At 34.8% G+C, this 25,652-nt stretch overlaps 1 protein-coding gene across 6 annotated transcripts in view; it reads right to left on the bottom strand.

Annotated features, from left to right (window-relative positions):
- The window catches only part of NBEA (neurobeachin), a 534,050-nt gene that overhangs the window by 211,511 nt on the left and 296,887 nt on the right, over nt 1–25,652 (bottom strand). For all 6 annotated transcript variants that reach the window (XM_080377534.1, XM_080377536.1, XM_080377535.1 and 3 more), the window contains 2 exons: nt 23,590–23,698; nt 19,731–19,897 (listed from right to left, as the gene is read on the bottom strand). In XM_080377534.1, coding sequence (XP_080233660.1) covers nt 19,731–19,897; nt 23,590–23,698 — 276 coding nt within the window. The remainder of the gene's footprint in view (nt 1–19,730; nt 19,898–23,589; nt 23,699–25,652) is intronic.

The raw sequence follows: 25,652 nt of genomic DNA, 5'->3' as shown, positions 1-25,652 counted from the left end.
ACATAAACATTGAACATAAAGATTAAAAGATTGTCACAAGACCTGGCCTCCTGCAGGTCTAGGTTGACTGACAGGGGTTAAGGGAAAAAAAGAAATCATACCTGTGGATTCAGAACAGGACAGTTTAGTTTTTAAAAGTACAGACCCACAATTAAAGTGGGTGCATACTGTGGGGAGGGAGGGAAGGACTTTATTAAGGGGCTGGTTAGTTCAGTAAATCATGGCTTTCAGATAAAGATGATTACGGTGGTTCTTTGGTGTGAGAGGGAGAAGGGTACAGGAGGTTCATTTCACCACTAAGTAATTATGCTGACCCGGAGTGTTACCATTTATCATGGCTGAAAGATGACACTCACTGTTAGCCAAGGGAAACTGCTGGTCAAATGCTTCCATCTAGATCAATACACACCACATTTTTCTACAGCCAAAAGTAATTATACAACAGCAAACTTCACAATCAATACCCACTCGAGCTAACTTATATTCTGCTGTATAGACATGAAGGTATGGCACCGTCAACTGTCACTACTGCATTTGACCCAGATTAAAGGGTTTCTCCCCACCATTATAAAGGATTTTGCTATCTATTTTCTGAGTAAAAGCAAATGCATCCTCTTTTCTACAGCATGAAAAACAACGAGCAACCATGCAGGTTTTCTTGTTATCTTGATGTTCTTGTTATCATTTCATAAAGTCTCACTTAACACAAAATAAAAAAGAAAATCAGTCAATTACAGAAAAATCAATCTTCCTAACCACTGAAATCTAAAATAGTTTCTGGAGCATTAGTTTCTAAAAGCTGCAGTTGAAGATCTGACCTTTGTGAACTCCAGAGATCAGAAAAGAGAGAAATTTATACACCTAAAGTATTAAATCAATGTCATTTTCAGTATTAAACATATATTCATGTTTGTTTACACAGAAGCGTACACACAGGATTACCAGCAAGCCAGCTAGTACACAAAATTAGGCTTTAAGAGTTTAGGTTTTGTTTCAAAATATATCTAAATGTCAGTTTTGACAACAGCTTTCAAAAAGGCAGAGCTTAGTCTTATAAACCAATCTAACACATCAAGAAAGGTTAGAGGGAAGAAAAAAATCACTACTTCAGTTAAAAAAAAAATATTTGACATCCAATTTTCAAGCTGATTTATCAGTGGAAAGCTAAAATTGATAGTTTGCCATTACCGGGTAGCAGGCTGTCTAAGAAAGCTGTTACAAAGCCTTTCATTTTGATTTAGCCACATGGATCAATACAAACCTATACTGTTTCAATTTTACAAATATTGATTTTCTGATATAACCTCTGTGGGAGAACATTCATCACCTGCTATACTAAAAAATATTGAAATTTATTTTGTAAACTTTGATTCTCAACAAAATATAGTGTTCTACTGAGTGAAATGAAATCTATTTTTCCAGATAACAGCTAATCACTGTTAAAATATTTTTACTATTATATTTTTGCCTTTTCATTTTAGAGTCTGACTTACATTGTTAATCCTTTAACTGGATTCATATTAAGGAAGGTCATAAAACTTTCCTTGGTTTTTTTTCATCGAGTATCTTGAGATTCTTTTCAGTTTTAATGAACAGAAGGACAAACTAGAACTTCAACTTAAATTATTCAGTTATAGTGAGTATTAAATTTTTACACTAAGTTGCTTCCCAAACCTGGAACCTTAATGCTTCAGGGAGGAAGATTTTTTTTTTTCCCAGACATGAAAGAAAAACCAATTTCTTAAAGTGGAAGCAGGTATTATATGAAACAAAAATCTTTATCCTATATTTACACAACAATACTATTTACACAAACACTTTGGGGTTTATCCACCTTAGGGTCTTCTAATCTGCTTTTTGTGATATCTAAGAGCTCTGCTGTTCCTCAACATTCAAAGTATACTACATTTTTATGTTACTTTGTTCATACGTGGTTATTGATTTTTATGACAGCCCATTCAAACTGATACAAATATTGAATTTATTAAAAAAATCATGTGGTTTTGTAAGAAAATTTTGAATTGTACAGCCTTTCTCGTTCCAAAATATGTCATCAATCCTGAGTACCTTATTCAATTAAAAAAAAAAGCTTAAAAATAATTTACCAGTTTGAAACAATCACTTTATTTACCCACTTCTTTCCCAAAACATCCCTATATGAGCTACCTAAACAAGACCACAAACATTTCTGAGTGTCACGTTGCTGCTGGTAAGAACAGATACACTATCCAGCCAGGGAATCAAACCAAAAAGGACACCAAACTGGTTTTAGGAGGAAATACAACCTGGATAAAAGTGTAAAAATTTTTTCAGCAGCATATGAAAAAGAAAAGAGAAAAATCGTAATACTATGTTGGAAGGACACAATGCAGGGATGAGATTCAAGCAACACCCAAGAGGGTTCAGATTAGTAAGTGTGCACTCAGAACATGTGCTGGTAACACAAGATCAGTGATTACCAAACAGGACTGTGAAAAATTCCTAAATGATTAAGTTAAACACTAAGTAAGTGAAATTCCTGAAATAAAAGCAATATTTTCATAATGGAAAAAATATAATAAATTCTAAAGTTTCTTGTAGATGTGGTATCATGAAACCAGGGCAGAATTTCTTTGGTGGATTTAGGGCTCAATATGGATAGTCTGTCTATTTACAGAATACAGAATGTTATTTCTAGCATTTGGATACTAGAGTAATCATCCTATGTGTAACTGAAATCAAATAACACCAACATCAAAATACCTGAATTTGAAAAAAAAGATATTAGTATCACAAAAATTATGTAAGATAGAAAGGTGGGAGAGAAATGCACAGAAAAGAAACAAAACAATTCGACTGTATATGGAAGTAAGGACTTGTTAGTCAAATCAGATGTGCCTTTTCATCCTGTTCCAAAAAAGCCAGAAACAGATCTTAAGTGCAATGGCAATGGCTACATGCAGCTAGAAAGGACTCTATATGAGCCATCACACAAACCCATCCTGTTATTGTTCAGATGCTGATGCTGATTCAAATGCTGATAATTTTAACCATTAAAATGGTGAACACAGTGAATCTGAGGCATAGCAAAAACTCACTAAAGAACTACATGACTAAAGCGTGTTTAAAAATAAAGCAAAGCAGCACAAAATATTAAAAACCTTTCTCTTAAGATAAGGTATTAATTAAGTACTATTTTAAGGGCGCTTTTTTTTTTTTTTTTTTTCCCCATCAGCAGATCTCAAATCACTCTTTTAGCAAAGTACCATAATTCACATATTACAGATGGGGAAAACAAGGTAGATAAAGACTGAAATGATTTATTCAGTGTTGAGGTGTCTCCTCACTGGCACCACCAAGATTATAACTTCATTATTTAGGGCATAAAGTGACTACTTTCATAGCTGAAGAAAGAATCTTGCTTTCCCACATGAACTGTATTGTGAATTCTGGAGGGGAGAGTGGGTGGAATAGTTGGTATGTCTTGGTTAGAAGTGCCATGAATTGCTCCTCTGATTTGTTAATGGCATTTATTAAATCCACTATTCCCATAAATATATATATTTTCAACAAAGATTTAAAAATTACAAGAAATTTGAATAACCATAATTCCAATTTCCATATATTATTCAGTTAAAAAAAAACCCAGCATTTTGAAAATATGTTTATGTTTATAACATAACAATAACTAATCTCAATGCAAAATAACATTTAAGAATTTCTGAAAAATAATTTCCCCCCTAACAGGACTGTTTTGTTAATTTTTTTTAGGGGAAAATAATAGTTCTTTTGTAGTCTCTGGCTTGTTTTCTTGTGTTATTTTTGGTTTTGTTTTTTATTTAATGAAGAGAGAAAGAAAAACCTAGAAGGAAAATATCTTGTTGACACTTGGGCCGCCATCATATAATCATAGTAGCAAATAACTAAAAAGACAGCATTTGTAGCAAGTATGTTTAAAGACCTTTTCTTCTAATAAGGGTTTTCTGTATCTAACCATATTCACATCAAGAAGAGAATGACCTTCTAAAAAGTAATGATGGTGATTATCCATATAATGGTTGTAACATGCAAATATACAGCAGCCATGTAAAGGAACAAAAACCAGGCAGCAACTTCACAGTGCTTAAGGGCTTCATATTTTACAGCAGCAGCATTAATGGAAAAGTTAATGTAGCATTGAATAACAGTGAGTTGCTCAGCTGCTGCTACTGCTGCAGAACATTTACATCATGGAAATAACACATCATTTTTTCACTCCTATTGCTTTCTTGACCCACAGAAAAACAACTCTCAGCCACCCCCAAAATCACATGCAAAATATTCCTGCATTACTCAATTGCTTAAGAAATATGCCCGAGCATATAATTTGCAAGACTGAAAATGCAAATAAATTAATAAAGCACAAACCTCAAAATCATTAAGCAACAGCACTGAAGAAAATCTTCAAAACTATACTCTCTGACTTAACTCATATTATGGTACAAATGCATAAACACAATCACCTAATGCAGTACACAAAATGAAACAGCATTTTGCAGTACTTAATTCCTGATCTCAATACATGAACTATACAGATAATTATGCATGTTAAATTCCCTTGTTTTCTGTATACCATAGAGTAAAAACTACTGATGACATTCAGTACAGTATAATTTAAAAACTTTTCATTGAGCCAAGTTTACAGGAAAGTTTTGGTAGGCAACACCTAGATAATGTAAATGGAGGCACATAATCGGCTCTCAACTAAATTGCACTGAGAGTTGTGTTTAGGGAGAAATCTGAGGAAATGGCCACAGACCCCACAGCTATAAGTCCTGTAAACCATGTCCACCCTTCATTATTGCTGGCTGGTTTAGAAAAGAAAAAGTAAGGATTTTTTTTTAATGTAAATACAGAGTTAAATGTTGGCATATAACAGCAATCTGTCCCTGCTTCATAAATTCAGGCAATGACCTTAAAAGTTTTGCTTCTTGATGCAAACTCTAAAATGTGAAGGCATATCAGAATTTAGAATTTCCATTAAGGAAATTAGTTCTTCCTGGAATTCCTAAAAATTATTCATTTAATGTTTCTCCACTGATGTTGGACTAGTAAAACTTTTTTGATTTTGTTGCTGATTGCCCATTTTCACTATCAGAAGAACAAAGTGAAGACTGCTAAGCATGGTTATAGAAAAGGAGAAGATTCACCCCTTTCTTTTCTGCTCTCAAAATAATCAAAAAAGGTGCTATTAGTTTGAAATTCGGGCAACTCAAACAGAAACACAAATGCTTGACTGATACTTTATAGTTTCACTGTTGATACACATGAGAATAAAAACTGGGAGTAACAACCACTGCTTCCAGATCCTTCAAAATTTGTTTGTCTGCCAGGTCTAAACTCAAAAGTTCTACAAAATGACTCTTCAGTCACACCTACAGCTGTTTCTCAGTTAATATTTGTCAGGCAGTATGAAAATCTTCCTCTCCCTACCTTAATTTATCTGCTCTAGGTATCTAAGTGAATGCAACTTCTGAACTGATATTATCATTCAGCTATATGCATAATTATATAATTCACTGACCTTTACTGTTCTCTGATGTCTGTGATGATATTAGCTATGAATTTCTAATAGGGTTGACAAAGTACTGGCAGAAAGTATGTGTCTTGCCTTTACAAGAGGTTTACATTTACATACAATTACAACTGGTAATACTGATGGGTATGGGAAGAAAATCAACAATAAAAACTTCTGAGTATTAGAGTCAATGGAGAACCTAAGAAGCCAGCAGCCAGGAAACCAAATTATTTTCCAAAAGCTACTCAAAACCTGCTTGTAATTTAACATCTTGTAAATGTTTTGGAAACCATGAATGACAACAGGAATCTGTAGGAGTTCTGTATGGGAATGTCCGTTGTGGCCTTTTCATTTTTACATTTACATTTTTCCTAGAGAATCTATGTCTTTTAGAGAACAGCAGCATTACAACTTTACTGTGGGGATTGTGAAAAGTTAAATTTAACAAAAGAAGGGGAAAAGTAAGTATGTTTTCTTAAATCTAAAAGTAGAAAACAAAAATTTAGAAGGACTTTTTTTTTTCTGTTTTAGTGTACACAAATTGAGAATTTGTTGATTCCTTTTAAAGAAGTGGAATCCTCTAAATAAATACTGCATTGAGAGAGCTGCCCTTAGTAATTTGTCACTGTCACTGAAATAAAGGAGCTATTCTAGTACTTTCAGAATAGGACATTCCCAAGAAAAGGTCTCTGTTGTAGTGTTGTCCAGCAGAACCTTTTGAACTTCCCTGCACAGTTGGCAATAACACCCTTTCATAGCTCAGCTAAAGATTATCAAACGATGGAGACATACAAGGTATACCACAGTCAGAAGCCAGCATGTGAGCTGTAGATTTAGCTTCTGCAGCACACAGGTTGGAAAAATTGATGTACATGGCCTCCACTGGATGCTCATTCAGAAACAAACATGTCTATTTCTTTCCAGGAAACAGATTATATTCATCAGCAAACAAGGGCAGCAACATACACAGTAACATTAGTCCAAAAATAAGTAAAAATCTAAACCTGAATATATCTGATATGCTAAAGGACCTTTTACACTAATGGAAAATCACAATTTGTATGTAAAAAGTAATTTCCTTGTTTTTAAAGAAAATTGGTAATATTCCTCCAACACTACTGAATCGTACATAAATTCCAATCTATCTTTTATATTGCCTTTAATATTTTGTTTTTATTTCATCAGGCCTCAAACCTTTATAAAACCTTCTTTGCTAAAATTTAAGACGGTATGGTTTTCATTGAGGCCATTATCAGAGAAATTAATGGCCATTCCCACAAGATTCCAATCACAGTTTTTCCTACGTTTTTAATTCCAAGACTGTTAAAAATGAAAAGTAACGTATAGTTGGGGAACAATTAAACAGTTTGTCTCTCTGGGTCCTCTAAGAGTATACAAACAAGAGATTTTCATAAATTCTTCATGATGATCTCAAATGGAAAGACTATTAAGAAATAAACTATTTTTTGCTTATTCCACTTTGCCTGGTAGTTAGCAAAATAATGTGGGGTGATTTTTTATTTTCTCTCATGCTTCAGTGTTAATTGAGATTAAATCAGAAAAGGATAGCAGATTCCATTTTGTTCTGATGGATACGTATCACATCATGCTCCTGCTCTTGGCTGCTCTTCTTTCCTGACAGGTTTCAGTCAATTAATTTTCATAGATTTTTAACTCAACAGTTCAGCATAAAATTCTACCACTGAAAATGCTGTCTGAAGTTCACAAAATAAATTTTCTCTACTATTAAGCTGTCATCAACTTTCACTTTTTATTCAAGAAATCACAAGAGGCTGAGCTACTATTCAGTGTAAAAGATTACTATGCATCTGAAAATAATGTGTTTTCAGCTTTCAGAAATTGGAAACTTGTATGTCTATACATCAAAAAAATTAAAAATGAACATTTTTTAATAATTAAAAACAATGTTTCTACTCACCATGAGGCAAATAAATCATGCTTTACTTTCCTTCGTGTTTTCACATAGCACAAGATACATTATGCATAAAAATTAAGGCCCTCTTATGGCAAACTATCCCAAAGGCTTCAGTAGTATTTCTAAATTGGGCCTAAGAGACATCAGATTTAGCTTCCTCTTTATGTATGTTTTTATTGCTTCCTACAATTAGTGCAAATGTAACTTCTAGTAAATCATCAAAACAAATTTCTTACACAAGAATCTTCCCTAGATTCAGATTGTGACTGTAACAAAACCAAAAAGCATTCAACATCCAATAAATATAATTTGCTATCAGGATAGAAGAGAAAAAACACTGGGAATGTGAAAAATAAGTACGCAAACTCTAAGAAATAATTTCATTTTAATTTTAGTTTGTTGACATTATATATACAGAATAATTTTTAAAATGATGGTTAACATTCTCAAATTGAACAGCAGAAGTATGTGTGTCATGCATTTTTTTTGTGGATTTTCTAATAATCTAGAAAATTGGATAGTTTTCTATATTATTGGGTTTTTAAATGGTTCAGTGCTATTGAATGTTTAAGAAATACTTCTGGCACAAGGCAGTATATTCCCGAAGCTGAAACAATCATTAGACTCTGATGTTCATCTATTTTATTGAACTACCCACAGGGAGCTTTATGGGCATACTACCATGTCAAGGTCACAGGATTAAGTGAGCAGTGATGACAGTAAACAAGCCTTTTCTGTATATTCTAAAGGGTCTTACTGAGTTACTTAAAATGCCATAAACGTAAATAGTCTCCTATCTCTACAACACATCTATGACAGATGACTTCAAAATATAACGCTCTTGTGCAACGGAGCTTTACAACCTAACCGACAGCCTATATTATTGACAACAGATACCAATATACTGTGGAGCACAAATATTGGGAGAAGCTTTCAATCTGTCATCGTCAGATATTTTATGTCTGTAAGTGTAGAAGAAATATATCTACATATACATCAGACCCCTATGTGAACAGATACTACTGTGGAAAACACCCAGAGCTTCCAGGTTAAGAAAAAACTGTTACACAGAAAAAGTAAATACTACAACAAATGTATGACATCTATACAAGCCATGTAAAAAGAGATACTGAAATCAAACATACAAAGTACTTTCAATACCAACTTGAATGATTTAATTACTCTTTAGAAGTTTCCTGTGCATTCCCATGTCTATTTTATAAATGAGGAAAGCAGTAGAAGTGAGTACAGCAACCTCCAAGTCCTGTGAAATCTGACAGACACGCTGTTCCTGATTCAGTCAAAAATAAAACTGTACAAACTTATTTGTTCACTCTTAAAAAACCCCACAAAATCAATCAATCAAACAAACAAAACCAAAACCCAAACCCAGAAGTGATAAATTGACAGAGAAATGTCTGCTGAGAATATTTTCCAGAAATCAGAAAAGTGAATTGTCTAAAGATGACCTTCACCGTTTGGTACCTGTGAGCATGCAGACTGTGCTAACAAAGCGCATACAGAAACACCAAACCCAAGGAACTCTCCTGCTAAGCTATCTTAAGGTAAGACGGAAGGGACAAGGCTCTGGTTGCTGGCCTCTGTGCCCAACAAAGCATGCTCCTGCTGTACACCTGCAAACAGGACCTATGCAGCACTTGGGAGCAGGAGTTGCACCCACGCTTGCCTGTGACTCCCCTGTAGTAATACTGCACAGTACGGCTCCAAGCAGATTAGAAATTACTGCAGACAGAGTGAGAGGAGATAAAATGAAATAGGCACAAGCACAGTCTTCCTGCTTGATGGTGAAGGTACGGATAGATGAAGGCTGCCATGATAAGGACAGAACAGGTACTGCTGCGAGGAGAGCTTTGATTTCCTCAAACATGGGACTATCAGCTGACATAAAAACATGCTACACAGAGATAAGATTTTCTTTTTAGCATCAGATGACCTGTATGATTGATGCATTGACTTAGGAAAGCTCTGAAGTAGTTTGAAGGAGGATGATGTTGTACCACAGAGAAGCAAAAATGGGAAAAAAGCTCATGTTGAAGGTTGATTTTGTTATCCCCCCGGGGGGAAGAGCGGGAGGAAAAAAACCCAAACAACTGAGGAGACATTAAAACTGGATCAGTCTATTACATATCTTAGCTGATTACACATGACAATAAGGAAAATGGGAAATACAGGAACTAAGAAGTCTTAGTATCCAGAAGATAAAACTTAGGATGGTATCACAGAAGCTTGCCAAGACAAAATAGTGTTTGTTCCCGTGAAAAACAAGAAAGAAATACTTTTTGTTTAGCACATAATATTTACTTCCTCCAAAGTTCAGAAACAGGCATGAAACATATTTATTAAAAGTCTAGGCAATGTTAAAAGGGAAAAAAAGGTAGTACTGCACTTTGAGATAGAACAGAAAAATCTCTACCACCACCTCTGAAAGAGGATGGACACATGAGATATTTAGTCTTTTTAAACAACTAAATGAAAAAACCGCAAAATTTGGTGGTAAGGGGCTCATTTATTAAAACAACAGATCTTAAAAAAAAAAAGTTATAAAAAGATGGATGTTTTGTACACATGTGTATGCTAGGTTGAAAAGTAGCTTAAGTTTAGTAAGGTATTTTAGATGTGATTTGATTCTCACTAGGTCGAGTTTTTTTTCAGAATACCTAAGAGGAATTACATCTAGAATGAAAATAATCACTGAAATGGAGTTCCTATTTCCAAGGAAAGATGTTAAAGCTACAGAACAACCAAGTTTAAATCCTCCAAACTTAGAAAATTCCAGGAAATTGGTGGATAATCCCCCATTACAATAAACTTGCCACAATTTCTAAAACTGAAATTACACATACAATGCCAAATAATTCTATGTGGAAGGAAGATAAAATATACCAAAACACTGCTATGGTTGTAATCAAGATCTCTTTAATAAACTCACATAATCAAAAAGGAAATGTAACAAGAAAAAGAAGAAGAAGAAAAAAAGCAGACGGCAATTCCTAACCACTTGCTTAGCAGTTCTCTGAAAATTCGTGAAGTGTGATTCCAGATTACTGGAAAATAATGTTATGTGGTCTTAAAAGGGGGAAAACATCCACTAAATGTTTTTAAACTTTAAACTAATGTTTACCTTTGACACATGTAAGGATCCTAGAAGGATTTATAAATCAGTAATTAATCTAAAAATAGTAATGTAGCTTTATTATGAACAATTTCCTTTACATCTTTGCCATTTTATTTATTTATTATTTATTTACTTATTTATTTACTTATTTATTATTCTTCTACAGCATAATCAGAGTGATTTTATAACACAAGAGTACTTACTGTTCACATAGACTAAGAGAAATATCTAACAATTAAAGGAATCCATGAATGGTTAAAACTTGGATTTTTTTTTTTATGAGTATCAAAGGTTCATGACCAGAGTAGGAATTTTTTTCAAGCGGGAGACTGTGTGGATTGTTTTGTAAATTCTGCTGTATTGAACTTTTAATTACCAACTTGGACGAAGAATCAGAGAAAATCCACAGTAAAACTTGAGGTGACAACAAGCTGTGAGAATTGTAAGCATAGCACAGGAGAGTAATAATGCAAAATTATTTTTAAAAGTCTAAAATATATAAGACAACGGAGAGAGACAACAGTCTTAAAAACAATTAGAAGTACAGATACAAAGCAGGAAGTGATTTCCAACTAGTAGAAGGGAGTGACAGCCTGCAAAGTGGTTCCTGCAAGTACTGACTGAGCCTACAATCTTATTTTAGGATGTTTATTTTAGATGTTAGGATTTAGCATCAGTGAAGCTATAGTGTGAAACGAATTGAGTTGTGCATTGTTGAGGGCTCACCTGCCATCAGGTGCCCAGATCGCAGTACCTCATTCTAAGGAAGATGTAAGCAAACTGCAAGGAATCTAAGGCAAGACAGCAGCATTATACAAGATATAGGTAATTTAATATTTAATATTAATTTTATAATTCATAAAATAAAATTAATGTTTAATAAGATAATCAGCAAAGAAAGACTGAAAAATTTGTGTTTGTCTAGTCTGGAAGTCAACAGCCTGAAAGGACAGTATCAGCTTCCAAAGACTTTGAGAAGGGCTAGGTATAAAACCAGGTATACTTAATTTAATTTGTAGCAAAGAAAATGGTCCTATAATGCATATGCAAATTCAACTATAAAGCTATCAAAGACATAGAAAAGGTTTTCTAAGGTGTTTGCAGATTTCTACTCCCTCCCTCCATGAAAAGGGCATGCAAAGCATGTGATAGGGATGTTCTAGACTATACCTGCCCCAGTGCCTGAGGATGATTTTATCTCCAGTTCCTTTCCAGACCCTACTCTGAAAACCTTGAATTATTTTATAAACAAATGGTTGGACATGAATATATTTCCAATAAAAATGTCCAAAGCACATTAAAGTTTTGAGAGGAGGGGAATAAAAATGGCTCCACTGGGTTTTCACTTCTGGTTAAACTTCATATTTCTGATGTTTCCAACAAAAATGTCTAAGAAGTCTGTCAAAACACTATAGATGTTTCTCTTGGAGAAAACCACTTTCTATGGCTTTGCATTCATCCTCTGTAATCTACATGAAGCATCCCATGAGAAAGAATCCTGGAGTGTAATCATGCTACAACAGCTTACTGTAATTTTCATTCGTGAGGAAAAAAGGCCTTCTTAGAAACATTGAACTACAGCATCTTCTTCTCTATGGCTTTTGCTCCTTTTTTATTCTTTGCTATTCGTATAAAGAAGATGGGAAATCCACTACTATATGGCACAGGTATTACTAAATAGACACGGGAGAAAAAGTGAGAATCATGAGAAATTCCTCCCTCATGTTTTCTACTGAGTTTCTACTTCTATCTAAATTGGAGGCAAGGAAAGAAGGAGCACAGGTCCTAGAAACATTGTCTAATACCAGCAACAGTTAGTGCAGCCTGCTGATATCCACTGTAGAGGCTGTTTCCTCTGCAGGAACTAGGAGGAAAATATGAAGAAAGGCAGATGGACTTTGAAGCCCTACTGAGATGTGGAAACTTCAAAATCAAGAGTGACTGAAATTAAGAGTCCTCAGGAAATCCTGAGTTGAAAATTCAAAGAGTCTGAGTATTAGATGGACTTATCATGTCTACTTGTCCTCTCTTTCTGTTTCTTAAGCATTCACTTACAGCTGAAGATAGGTTACTAGATGGACCTCTGGTCTGAACCATTACAGCTGTTCTTGTGATTGGTGTCCTGGAAGATGAATGGCTGGCTGCATATGCACGTGCCAGCTCCATGGCTAGACTTAAGAAGTAGCAGAAGTCCCTCTCCATTAAGGCTGGCCTTTCTCTTAATAAATGTATACTTCAAACATTCTTGTTACTCCTACAATAAAGATATTGATAGTAAGTTGACTGTATGCAATTTGGAATTGTAGTCTGATTGCTGATTCAGTTAAATACTCTACTGACATCTAAAGATCTGTTGTTTCTAAAGCTTAAAGAAAAACAACATTGGCAAAACTTTCCTCTTTGTGTTTGCCACGAAGCAAAAGGGGAAAACCAAATTTTAGGCAGAAATAGAGAACATATTGAAAAGAGGTTGAAAAAACAGAGTAAAGAAGAAATAATTCTCTTACTGCAGAACTACTAATGTGAAAAAAATGCAGAAGCCTTCCTTCTTTAATATGAAATACAAGGTACTGTACTTCCTACAGATAAACAAGTCTTTCCATGCTTTTCCCAACATTGGAAAATACCACCTCTTTCCAAAGAAAATCTTTTCTTTGGAGGTTTCTTCCAGCTCTGGAAAAAAAATAATTCATAGTGAACAGCACAACAGTTCAAAACAATTGAGTAACCTCACACATATACAGAACGGAATAAATCTCACGTAAGCAAACTGTGCACTCACTCATACAGCCCATCTCCGGTTATACAATACTCCTTTCTTGGTGGGTATCTCTATGCTTCAAATAACATTCTACATCTAACTTCCTATAATTAGAAAAGGACACAATGCTTCTATCCCCCTTTTTCCATTGTGCTTGTCAAATGCCACAGCACCACTGGCAAAAGCTCCTTCAGATAGTCTCCGCCTTCCATCGCAGCAGTAAGCAACTAGGGAGGCTGAAAGGAAAAGGGTGCGCAGTGGGTAGGGGGTGTAATATCATGCATGCAGAGCAGCAGGAGCAGCACAATGCTGAAAGCATAGCGAGAAAGCTAAGGAGACTGAAATACTCAAATACTACAAAAGTGTGATCAGATTAGAAAAACAGTCTCAAATTTATGTTTAAATCCTGCTCCAGAAGGATGAGTAATACTGGACCTAAAAAGTGAATAATGCTGACACATTTGCTGATCTCAAAGTATCTCAAGTAGTGCAGTTAGGTAAAAACAACAGAAGACAGAAAAGTATTTTCTTAATGGTTTTTTTTTGTGATGAAATGATCTCAGAACTAAGTATTTGGAACTTGCAAGCGGGATAACTAATGAATGAGCTGAAAAATATGCAGTTCCATCAGATCAAGGATCTATTCTGCAAAGAAGAATAGATTCCACCAATTCCAAAAACACAGAAAATTCATAAGAACTTCTTCCAGAATATGTGGAAGAATGCAGAATCTTAACAGGCCCTCCGACAATGGGCATGTCAAACACGCTTTGGGATCCAGTAGGCAGGATCTGGTCCTCCACCTTTTCCACTGTGCTAAAGCTCCCTTTGTAATTTATGTCTAGCAGTTAAAATGAGCCAGAAATGCATGAATAGCTAAACCAGATGAAACAGATCTGTAGTGGGGGACAGGATAGGCTGTATCTCTCTGAACTCCCCAAGACAGCAGCTAGTATAAAGATGGAGTCAGAGCATGCCAAAGGCTGGCTGTAAAGGAAACTCCTTCTTACTAAATTCCTGTGTTCTGGTCTTCCCTGCTGTAAACTGGAAACACTTGGTTTAGAAGCAGCACTGTCCCAGAATCAACTTATTTAACTGCCAAGCCCCACAGGCTCAGAACGGGGGAGTTCTCTTTCCGCACTCACCCCCCCACTGGCCCCCAGCACAACCCAGTCTTTGCAGAAGCACATGCTGTAGCGAGAGGCAAAACTAGCTGTCTGGCAAAAAACTTTTTATTTCCAGCCTGTCTCCTCAGACGAATTTGGTCTTCACCACAGAATGAGTTTGACAGCTCTGCCCTCCACCATGAATGATTAATTTGTTATGGGTGTCTAGTTTAACCAAAGATGGATTTACAGAAAAAGCCCTTGTATACTTGCTATTTGGTAAAGCTGCTTTAACGTAGGTGGAACCTCCTTCATCAAATCATGGAAAGCAAGAGAAGCAAGGCGCATTTTTAAATGTCATTTTTCTCATTATAGTAATCCTCTTGTGTATTTCAAAACTGATAATGTGAAAATATCTATGACAAGTATTTCATATCTAGATTTAGAACACAAACTGGAATTCAGAACCCTTTGTATTGCCCTAGATTGCTCTAAACCTATAGAAACTGTAAGGTAGAGCTATATATACACAATATTCTTGAACAACAGTTTTAGAAAAATTGAGATGTCTGATTAAACCAAGAAGCTGAAATAGGAGAATACTCCAAATAAACATGGTAACAGATTATGGCCCCAAACACAACATGCATATAGCTGAGAAAGAATTTGAACTGTGTGTACAGACAGGTTTCACGAAACTTTTTTTTTTTTTTTTTTTTTAAGAAAGATCTGTATGGGGAGAGAAGCAGATGGGGAGGAAGAGAAGCACCATATGAAGCTGACAGAGAAGACAGAAGGAAGCATATGTTGTGACATGAAGACTATAACCCTGAAAAAAGCTAAGGGTAAGTGCTGACTTAAAGAAGCTTTGAACGCTAAGCTATGAAACACCCTATTTGATTCTTCCTGAGTTCAAGGAAATAGGATGTTGCATATTCACTCTGAACAAGTGGCAATGCATCAAAGAAATAACCAACTCAACAGTTTCTCATCTGAATGGGAAAAACCTGTAGAATTCTAATTTTGGTAGAACGCTGAAATTAAAAAAGAGAAAACCAGTATGTTTAGGGTAAGCTATTATGAAGACGCCTAAAAGTGCCAAAATGAGGAAAACATAATTAGTTTGGTATAAGGGCACAAACAGGTTTTGTAACAAACTAACAAGATTTATTTTGAAATCTATTATTCTTTGTCTGAGATATGAAGGAGAAAATAAGATAATTCAATAATTTCCTTGTGTTTTAGAGGAGCTGATGCTCACACCTGCAAGAAATTGAGCAAAAGAACTTTAGTCTTCACTTCAAGAGGTGAAGAGAAAATATTTGTGAAGGGGGAAAGAAGTTAACACTGATAAACAATATACAAAATCAAGTTTTTTTCAAAACCGTTATTTACCATTTTTAGAAAGGAGATGAAAGAGTTAACAGGTTCTCAGACCGACGCAAACTGTACTGATTAATGTATGGACAGGGAGAGGTTGTACAATGTTACTGTGTTTGTAGGCATCTATTCAAGTGGTGGAACACTAGCATGTAATTAATTTCTCCTTCACAAATTAATGGCTAATTAAGAAGGTAATTGAAATGCAAGTCACCTATGATTTTATGTTATTTTAAATTCAACTATCTCTATGTAACTATAATCTAACTTAGAACTGAAAGTTTTTTTTCTTGACTTACACCATTCAACTTCATTCTTGTTTCTTCAATCATTTTGAGACTTTTATGATATGTTTAAAATTCATAATTCACAAATACTATACAATTCAATTCATCAGACCTTTTGTTTTTCCTCCCAGTGCTAAGTTTTTATGTTTCTTAATAGTCTCTGTTTCTTAATGAACAAAGAGTAAACTATGTGGCATCTACAGTTTAAACACAGTAAAAGCTGGTTGCTGGTTTCTGCAAAAACAGTACACGCAGACACAAAAGCTGGGGAAGCTTACAAACCAATGCGTTGAGCCACAAACACAAGGAAAAATTTTCTCTGCAGCTGGGTCACATTTCACAAAATGAGCCCTTAGTATTTTCTAACATGAGCATCTATTTGAAAAATTTAGAAATTGTTCTTTACCTTGAAAAGAGATAATAAACCCCACATATATATGTATTAGATGCTGCAATTATCAGTAAATTAGTAGCTGCAGATCGTTTATGTGATAGAGAACTGAAGCTTTTAAGAATCGCAGTCACCGCCCCCTCCAAATAGTTTCTTACCTATCTTACCATTTTGGACGTCAAAAGGTATTGCTATTGCCCAAGTATTTATCATGTGGGAGTGGTTGCCTATTTCTTCCACTGCCCCTTCTGGGCCTGGGAACGGTCTCTGTAATTCGCCATTTCAATAAACGGTCTCCATCTCTCGATGTAGGCAGGAGACCAGCAGTGTGCCTTCGGAACTGGGAACCCTCTCCCTGACAGAAGTGGTGGAGTCACTACAGAGGTCTAGAGGTCTGGAGTGTCAGCCTGGTGGTTTTTTTTGTAAGTAACTGTATTCCGGTCAGGCTGTATCTCCCGGGCACAGAGAAGCATCGGTTTATAAAGAGACTGCTAATGCTGTAACTGTGTGTCAGCAATTAAAAACGGAGACTGGAGGCTTGTTGTGTCTCCTGCTGGCCAAGACCAGTTATGTACAACTTTAGAACCCATCTCAATTTCCATCATAGAAAGAATATTGCAGGAACTACCTAATTAACAACAGTTTCTGCCTTCTGTGCCTAAGCAGTTTAATGAGACCCCTCTCTATGTTCTGCACTTGAAGCCTTTTAAACCTGCCCACTCAGAACCAGTGACCTCAGTCCTTAACAAGGCTCCAAGGTTCTCCCACTGGGCATCTCCCCCTACTTGCTGCCATCCTAGGCCTTTCCATTCACAGTCCGCTAGGTCTCATGACAGAAGGTACACTTGGGTGGTGGATCACACAGCTGCCACGGCACACATGGTAAGACCTGCAGTGCAAGGCTATTTGCTTCCTGATCAGCTCCTGCAAATGGGGAGCCCCACTTGGAGACCTTGTGCTGCTGTCACCATGCTCCCCTTCTCAGGTTAAACAGCAGCCTGCAGCTAAAATACAATCAGGGCAACAGCTGCACCTAACACCATGAGTGCCAAAATGGGAAAGCAACATTGCAAGTAATTGAGAAGTAGAGACACTGGGGAAGTGGCATGACAGGAATAAAATAAGAGTTCCTTTTGCTTGATGTAAGAAATTTGATAGGTTTGTCACAGGTGTCAAGCTGCTTCATGGCCCATCAAAAACTATCATGGACTGACGAGCAAAAAAAGCTGCAGCAGTGGTCTGTTGCCATTTAGGATGCCATCAACAATCCAGGAGAGGAAAGTTATCTGGCCCAAAGATGAGATGGTCTCCTGAAGAAATTAGTGACCAGGATCTGGCTTAAGCCTGCAAAGTGTCTGCAGCCACCCACAAATTTGAGCAACATTATTAAAAAAATCAAAAGATGTTAAAAGGACTGAAAATTGCACTTGTTTTCATCAGGGTCAAGTCTCCAGGTACACAGCTTTAAGCTTTAACTAGAGATAAACATAAGCACCCATTATTGACTAAAGCTGTTATGAATTAACCATGCCACAATCTCCTTTTTGTGATTTTTTTTTTTAATTTCCGCCAGAATGCTTCTGGTGTTAAGACTACTGAGTTTCTGTAAGACTGAATTTCCACACTTTCTAGCACCTTAAGAAAGCAAACCGTCTCTATCGTCACTGAGGAAACAGTGATTTCTTTGGAAGATATAAAGATGATGAACTTGAAAAATATCTTCAAGAATCAACTAGACAGAAATGCAAAAGGAATGAACAGTATATGTGGTATTTATTAAATATTACTGATGTGATGTGTCAAATGTATTGCTTGGACACCTTTCTAATAGGCTAAAAACCTACATATATATTCAAGTTAAATCCAAATAGATTTTTTGAAAGAAAATGTTCATCTATAGAAAAGTTTTTATATTAATCTAGCAGTCTCAACTAGATTTTCACTGAAGAAGTTTTTCAGAGCTAAAATGGAACTTTGTGTTCTGCTCTGATTCAGAGCAGACTTAAACAGGATTTAAGTAGAAAAATCAAGCTGTAAAAATGTGGATATTTGGAAGCAGAACTTCCTTCATTTGTCTTCTTTGAGCTGTTCCACTCTGAATAAATAATCAAGTATTTCTGGCTAGAATGCACAAAGAGACAGACTTGGCAGTCTCTAGCTTTGCAGACAGGGCACTCACATGACAGACCCAGGTTCAAGACCTTGCTCTGAAAGAAGGAAAGGAGCAATTTCAGCTCAAGCCTTCCACATGAGGGTCAGCACCTTAGCCACTGGCTATTTTTATGATTCAGAAGAGCAAGGCTCTGGTTTTTGGCAGGATATGTGAAAATGTTTAATTTATTATTAATAAATTGAATTAATTTAATTTAATAAATATGTTGAATAGAACGAACTCTAAAGCTAGACTCAATACAGCCCCAATTAAACCCTCAAATATTACAATATCAGTCACATACAGTAGAATTATATATTTTGGATCTTATTTTCTTTTTTAAATTATTTTTTCAACAGGAGTACCTGCAGACTTGAGCTGCACTTAGGTTATGTTCAGCTTTACACATGGTATAATTAAGTAAAATTTGATTTAAGCATACATAGCCTGACTGTGCATGGCTGGCACTGACTACTGTTTCGTTGTAGGAGAATTAAGATTTACCAGTGGATCTTACCTGTTCATTACTTGCACAGAAAAAGCTATAAACAGAAGAAAGCATTAGGCAGCAACTCAAGTGACATGATTCGCTGGTTATTCTAACACTGACTTACCCTATAAAGCTAGGCAAATCATTTTGACTCTCTCTCCTTTATTTCAGGCTTCCTCTGCTGACGTCTACATGGAAATCTCGACTTCTCTCAATACCTCATTCACAACACTTCACTCAGATTCTAATACCGGTAGGAGCCTCAAAAGCTACCAATATACGAACAGTAAAACTGCATATAAAAACAACAAATACCTGTTCCAATTGATTTAAAACATGGTAAAATATTATGTTTTCAGTCTATAAAGGAAGTTTGATCTGTAAATCTTTAGCAAAGAAGACTCTTTGAGAACCAGTTGAAGAAAGGACTAACAGAGAAAACATTTTTAGCAACACTAGCTCTTAATATGTTCATATTTCAGTTGTACAATGACCACTTCTCTTAAACTTTGGAAGAAACACTTAAAACCCATGCATTTAACGACTGCATCTTACCTGTGAGAAACAGCTCCCCAGGCACCATGCTTATTTGTTAGGATGTTGAGTATCTTCTGTTTCAGCTGATTGGCTGTAACGTGATCTCGATGCTTGGCAGCACTGATGAGATGATCACACATCTTCTCCTCCTCTCTTCTGTCAGCAGCATACTGAGCACACTGCGACTAGGAATGAAAGAATATCCACTTCATAAAAGATAGGCTATTTAGAATTGCCTTAAAATGATGATTTACTAAAATTCTTCAAATATGACAAGAATTCATTATAATACTTTTGAAAGGAATAGGACACACCATTAGACTGAAACGGTTCTACTACTATATATTATCCATGAAAAAGCACTGAGAACATGTAAAATTGAAATAGCAAGAGCAAAGACAATTGCAATTAAATTGCAATTAAGGAATTGCAATTAAAAACATTTAGCTACACATCTCCGTGCATATATTTATGACCATAGATATGCCTTAAAAGTTGGTCTTTTCATTTAAACTTTAAAAGTTGTAAAAGTTTCATGTGTTCTCAGGTACGAAATACAGGTATAAATATATAGCGTAATATATATGAAAAAATTATGTACAGTGGTTTTGATTTTTAAATTGCAATAAACCCCAAAATTTAAAAGGTAATTGTATTATTATGGATACCAAAGAGAAATTCCTTTAAATACAAAAGGAGTATATTTTCTATTTCATATCATAACGTGAAAAAAATTCATAACATACTACCACTTTTAAAAAACTCCGATGGTTAAAAAAATTGCTCATCTTTTAAACTGAAAAATGTCTAATGTTCTCATCATGTTTCCTTTAAGAGAGAATTCTTTCTGAAAAAAACACCATGGTTATTGACCTTCATGCAAATTTGTTTCTAAAACTGTCAAAACTCTATAGCGTAAAACTAAAAGTTTTGATAAATCCTTCCTTTATGTATAATAAGCACAACGTAATTTTTCCATTTCTTTTCTCAAAATCATGTTATGTTCAAATTCAATTTCGCCTCCTAGTAGAGATCCTTTCAAAATGTCTAACCAAAGCAAATGTAGCCATGCTAATTAAAATAAATCCATAATAGGATCATTTTCTAGGTATAAATTACAAAGGTTAGATTATTCTCAAAACAGTTAATTTTAAAATCACCTTTTGAGAGACATTTTTGCATGCACAGTTATTGTGCATCATTTTAGAACATTTAACCAACAGTGCTGTAGTACAGTGCTGAATAGAATCCTATTTTTGAGTATTGAAAAGAGCAATGAAAATTAAGGTAACCTCATACTAAACTGTAGTTTATTCTTCATCTTTCTGCACACTACCTTTTTAGTACAGATCACATTGGCATTCAGTAAGATTTTAACAGTGGCCTTTCCACTGTGTTACAGCCATTATTTTAAGTAATCTATCTGGAAAAGAACAATCATTACACTAATTCATAAAGGGTTAATTCATTTTTCAATTTATCTTCTTGTACAGGGAAGCACCAATTAGTACAATGATGTGCCTTAGTAATGAGGTTAATATTTCACCAGCTCATTGGACAGTAAAATTAAATTTTCATTTTTCTTCCTGAACAATTACCAAGGTTAACAAAATGAAAGTTAACTGTGAAGCACCCACTCTAGGAGGAATTTCCCTGGCCCTGACTGCAACTGGAGTCACAGGATAAAATGTAGATGCTGGACCATGGCCTCCCCGCTATGCAGGAGACACAGTAACTTGGTGCAGCTTGGGGCAAATCATTTCACCCATAACGATTCAATTAAAGTTTAAAAGGTAAAAATAAAATAGCCACTCACTTCTCTGGCTGAGAGCAATGATTAATATGTACTAAACCCCAGAACATACACCAATACAGCTTATTAAAACAAAATGACAGATTTACAATTATGCAACAGAAAACTACCAGAAATCTCTTTGTCCCTACTACTTTCAAGTAGGATGAATAATAAAATGTTCAGTTATATAGCTACCATTATTAAAGACAATATATAAAACATTCTTTCAGACTTTAACCATCACCTTATTTAAGTACATATGAGTTTCATGTTTAACACAGGGTACATTTCATAATTTTCTTTTATGACTTGCCGAGTTTATCTTACTCATCTAAAATGTGTAGCTGAAGTTTTTCATGTGACAAATATAATGAAAATTTTCATATATGAAAAATGTGTTGGATTCTTTACCAGACAATAAGACTGACTTAAGGCTATTCCTTTAGGGAATTTAGTTAATATTCTAAATCCTATTTGCTAACAGAAGCTGGAAGTTAATTGAATATTTTCATTTTGTCTAGAATTCTGACAGATCTTATACCTCAATGTATTCTTCAAAGAGCAGATAACTCAATCTTCTGTTGTCATCTTAGGTTACTGGATGATGCTTTGATAAATATCAAATGTTATTTATTGTTGAGGCAATATGAAACTTCAGTCTGACAAACACTTAATTGTAAATGTGATTTTATCTAAGTTCAAAATATCCAGTATATGCTTGGTAATAAAGTTGTTGCAATCCCATATGACAAGTGTCTGCTGTCTGCTCTGACAAAATGAAGTAAAGGTTATGTGTATTCAAAATGACAACAGATATCTCTGTGTCTCACACTTTTCAGCTAGGTCAAGGAGCACAGGAACTAGTACATCAAAGTGCACATTTGAGAGAGCTGTTTCAAGGAGATAAAAACCTCATCAAAACTAAGATTACTGGATCCTATTTCTAGCCACCAGGTGCTTGTTGACATTTTCTGACAGATGAATAAATTGATACAGCTATTTATTATCATCAATACTAAGTCAGTCTCTCTTAATCCTAATGTTAGGTCACTTGCACATTATAATATGTGGAAATGTATCTTTGTGCATACATAATTCCATATACACAAATGTATGTAAAGACAGGTAGGTTTGTAAATAATAAAAAACAGTAATACTGTAACATTGTATAAAGCGCCATAAAAGTGCAAAAATTTTTGATAAATTTATATAAAAAATGAAATTTCAACTCCACCACTTTTGTATGACCTTGTTTTAAATATGAACAAAAATAATACTGAAGAAATAACAAAAAACTTGTTAAACTAAACACACTTTAAAAATAGCTTTTTTGCTTATTTGTTTCATTTTCAAGCAACGTAATTTAAATAGTATACTGCAACACTTATTGATGAAGAAGTAACTGAATGTTGACTGCTTTTAGGAAGAAGAATTACAGACATTAAAGAGTCAGCTGCTCTGTTACTTCTTCCAGTATGTAAGAAGAATAGACATTTTAAACACAATTTTACTGTTAATAGTTAATGATGTCTAACTGGCAAGAAAGATGCAATATCATATTTCAATATATAAATTATAGGAAGTAAATGTTCTCATGCGCTTCAAAATGCAAAATGTTCTAACAAAATTATCTTAAAATACTAATTCTGTTTAACAAAACATTTCTATTTCTTACTTTTTGTGAAGAGCCTTAAGTGTTTTAATTGCTTTTCTTTCTTACTGAACTCATATACAGTGTTGGTAAAATCCAACAAAAATCATTACTAATGTGAATTGCATCACTATTTGCAATAAATCAGAAAAATTCTTCGTGAACTTAAGGGTCTGCCATATCAGTTTAGACATTCTGATTAAGGGATTTCTTCAAGCTGTAAATGTTTTCATGAATTTCAGTGAGATGAGAAATTAAACCCATTCCTTGTGTTTGACATTTACCAAAGCTTTTAAAAACTGGTTTTAAAATGCCTCCAATGTAAATTTCTTTCTTGGAAGAAAAAAAATATCTTTATTGTATGGGGTTAAAGTCTAGGTGACAACTGAGTGAAAACAGAGAAACAGAAATGCACCAGCTCTCAGGCTTACCTCAAACTCAGCATGCTTGTGGACGTCTTCAGCCCTTTGTCGGTTCAAAATAAATTCTGCTTCATTTGCAACACGCACTATATGGTCTTTCATTGCATGACATAATAATCTAAAATAAGAAAAATAAAAATCAACCTTTGTATTTGATATACTTCAAATAAGCTATTTCAGTAGTTTTACTTGGAATGGAAAAAAATTAAAATTCATGAAACGACTGTAATGCAAATGCCAAATCAGCTGACATGAAAAATTTAATTGTATCCAAAGTTATCTGCATTTGTGAAAGCACAAATAAATCATGTTATATGGAAAAGGCTTGCTATTTCTTATTGAAGGGAAAAGTTATTTATGGAAGTATTGTATTTTGAGTGTGTTTTTATGATCAGACTCAATATGAATCCTGTACTATTATAAAAAAATATTCAGACAACTGCTTAAGCTCTTATTGATATCATGATATCACTAAATATAAATATTCAAATTTCAAATTCTTAAAAAAAGCATGAGATTATGGAAGGTTTAAAATTCTATTAAAACTGCAAAATAATATACATCTCTCGTGTATGTTTTTCAAACACTGGAGTGAAAAAAGTGCAACACGTTTCCAAGTTTTCATGGTGTCAGAACTAGACAAATTTTACTTAAAAAGAAGGAAAAAATTGATTTAAGATTGGACTGAGTCCGAGGATGTCAATCAGACACCTTACATTAAGACTCTTTTAAAGACCACCAAATACCATGAGATGCATAATAAAATTGCAGCATAAACAGCACTGTGTTGTTAATAATGCTCTTAATAATATCTTATTGGGCAGGAAGAATGGAAGCAACTGCTTGCTTTCTTGTCCCTACAGTCCATATCTAAGTTTGCCTGTTTTATTAAAAATTGCTTTGCTCTTCTTATCAGCAGGGAGGAAATATCTTTCAGGATGCAGAGATCTGACAGGTCTGTTTAGGATCAGGAAGAACTGTTTCTCTTTGTGTCAAATTGGCACACGGTCTGGGATTTTCTTTCTTGCAGCATCAGGGATACACAATTTCAGAGATTCTGACATTAAGAATGTGAAATTTCTAGCAAATTCCATCATAAAATTGGTGTCTAGTGCTTAGAAACACCTCAAATAAAAGTCATTATTATTAGAAATTAAAACCACGATTACTAGACCTTACACCTAAAGATGGAAAGATTTGAACTCTATTCTTGCCTTTGGCGTGTTGCCTCATTTGTGAAGGATGGATATCACTTACCCTGAGTTAATGTTTAATATGGGTGTGTGGCATGGGAAGACATAAATGTTGGGGCCTCTGTTTAGAGGTAAAGACAAACAAGCTCAGGTCAAGGTTTCACAGTGAATATTCATGCTTTTAATAAGCTTTTTTATTATATCTAACCCTTTGCTATCCTTGAAAGCAAAAGCTTTTTGGCAAACTCTAAGCTGAAAGACTGAAGTTGCCTCCGTTGTAGTCCTCAAAATTTGGCTTTATTTTTTAATCTACCTTGCTGGAATATATTCTTTCTTATTTTACTACTGTTAAGTGTTCAAATGTTTATTGTTAAGAGTTAAGTGTAGAACTGCCCTCAGATATGGATTAGGAGTGAGCATTCACGACTTTAACAAGCTTCTCTAAAATGAGAAAATACTTGAAGTGAGTGTTTAACCTCTCCAATGAAATTTTGCATCACAGGTCTTCCCGAACTTTTCCATATTACATTAACAACTTGGAAGAAATTAGCTAGGATTTCAAAAATGAACACACAAGATTTCAAGTGTCTGCTAGCTGTACATCCCTTCCTGAATGAATAAACTATTGACTAAATAGAGCACAATGCAAGCTCAGTATCTTCGAGTCAGCTGTGGTCCAGGCAGGATTTCTAGTTCCAAATGGCTTTAGGTGATATTGATAGGTTTCTTAGAGACTCCCTGCCACCAAGAATTTGGTGAGAAAAAATCGAGACTAACTTCAGTCCACTGGGTTTATTATTTGGGACATCTGGACATAGTTTTTATACCTCAAAAAACAATGTAAGCTGCCTTTGTTCATGAACAATGATAAATACATAC

Source organism: Falco punctatus (assembly GCF_963210335.1).
Source record: "Falco punctatus genome assembly, chromosome: 2".
Classification (NCBI taxonomy): domain Eukaryota; kingdom Metazoa; phylum Chordata; class Aves; order Falconiformes; family Falconidae; genus Falco; species Falco punctatus.
The sequence above is the reverse complement of the archived record's forward strand: the minus strand, read 5'-3'. Positions and strand labels throughout refer to the sequence as shown.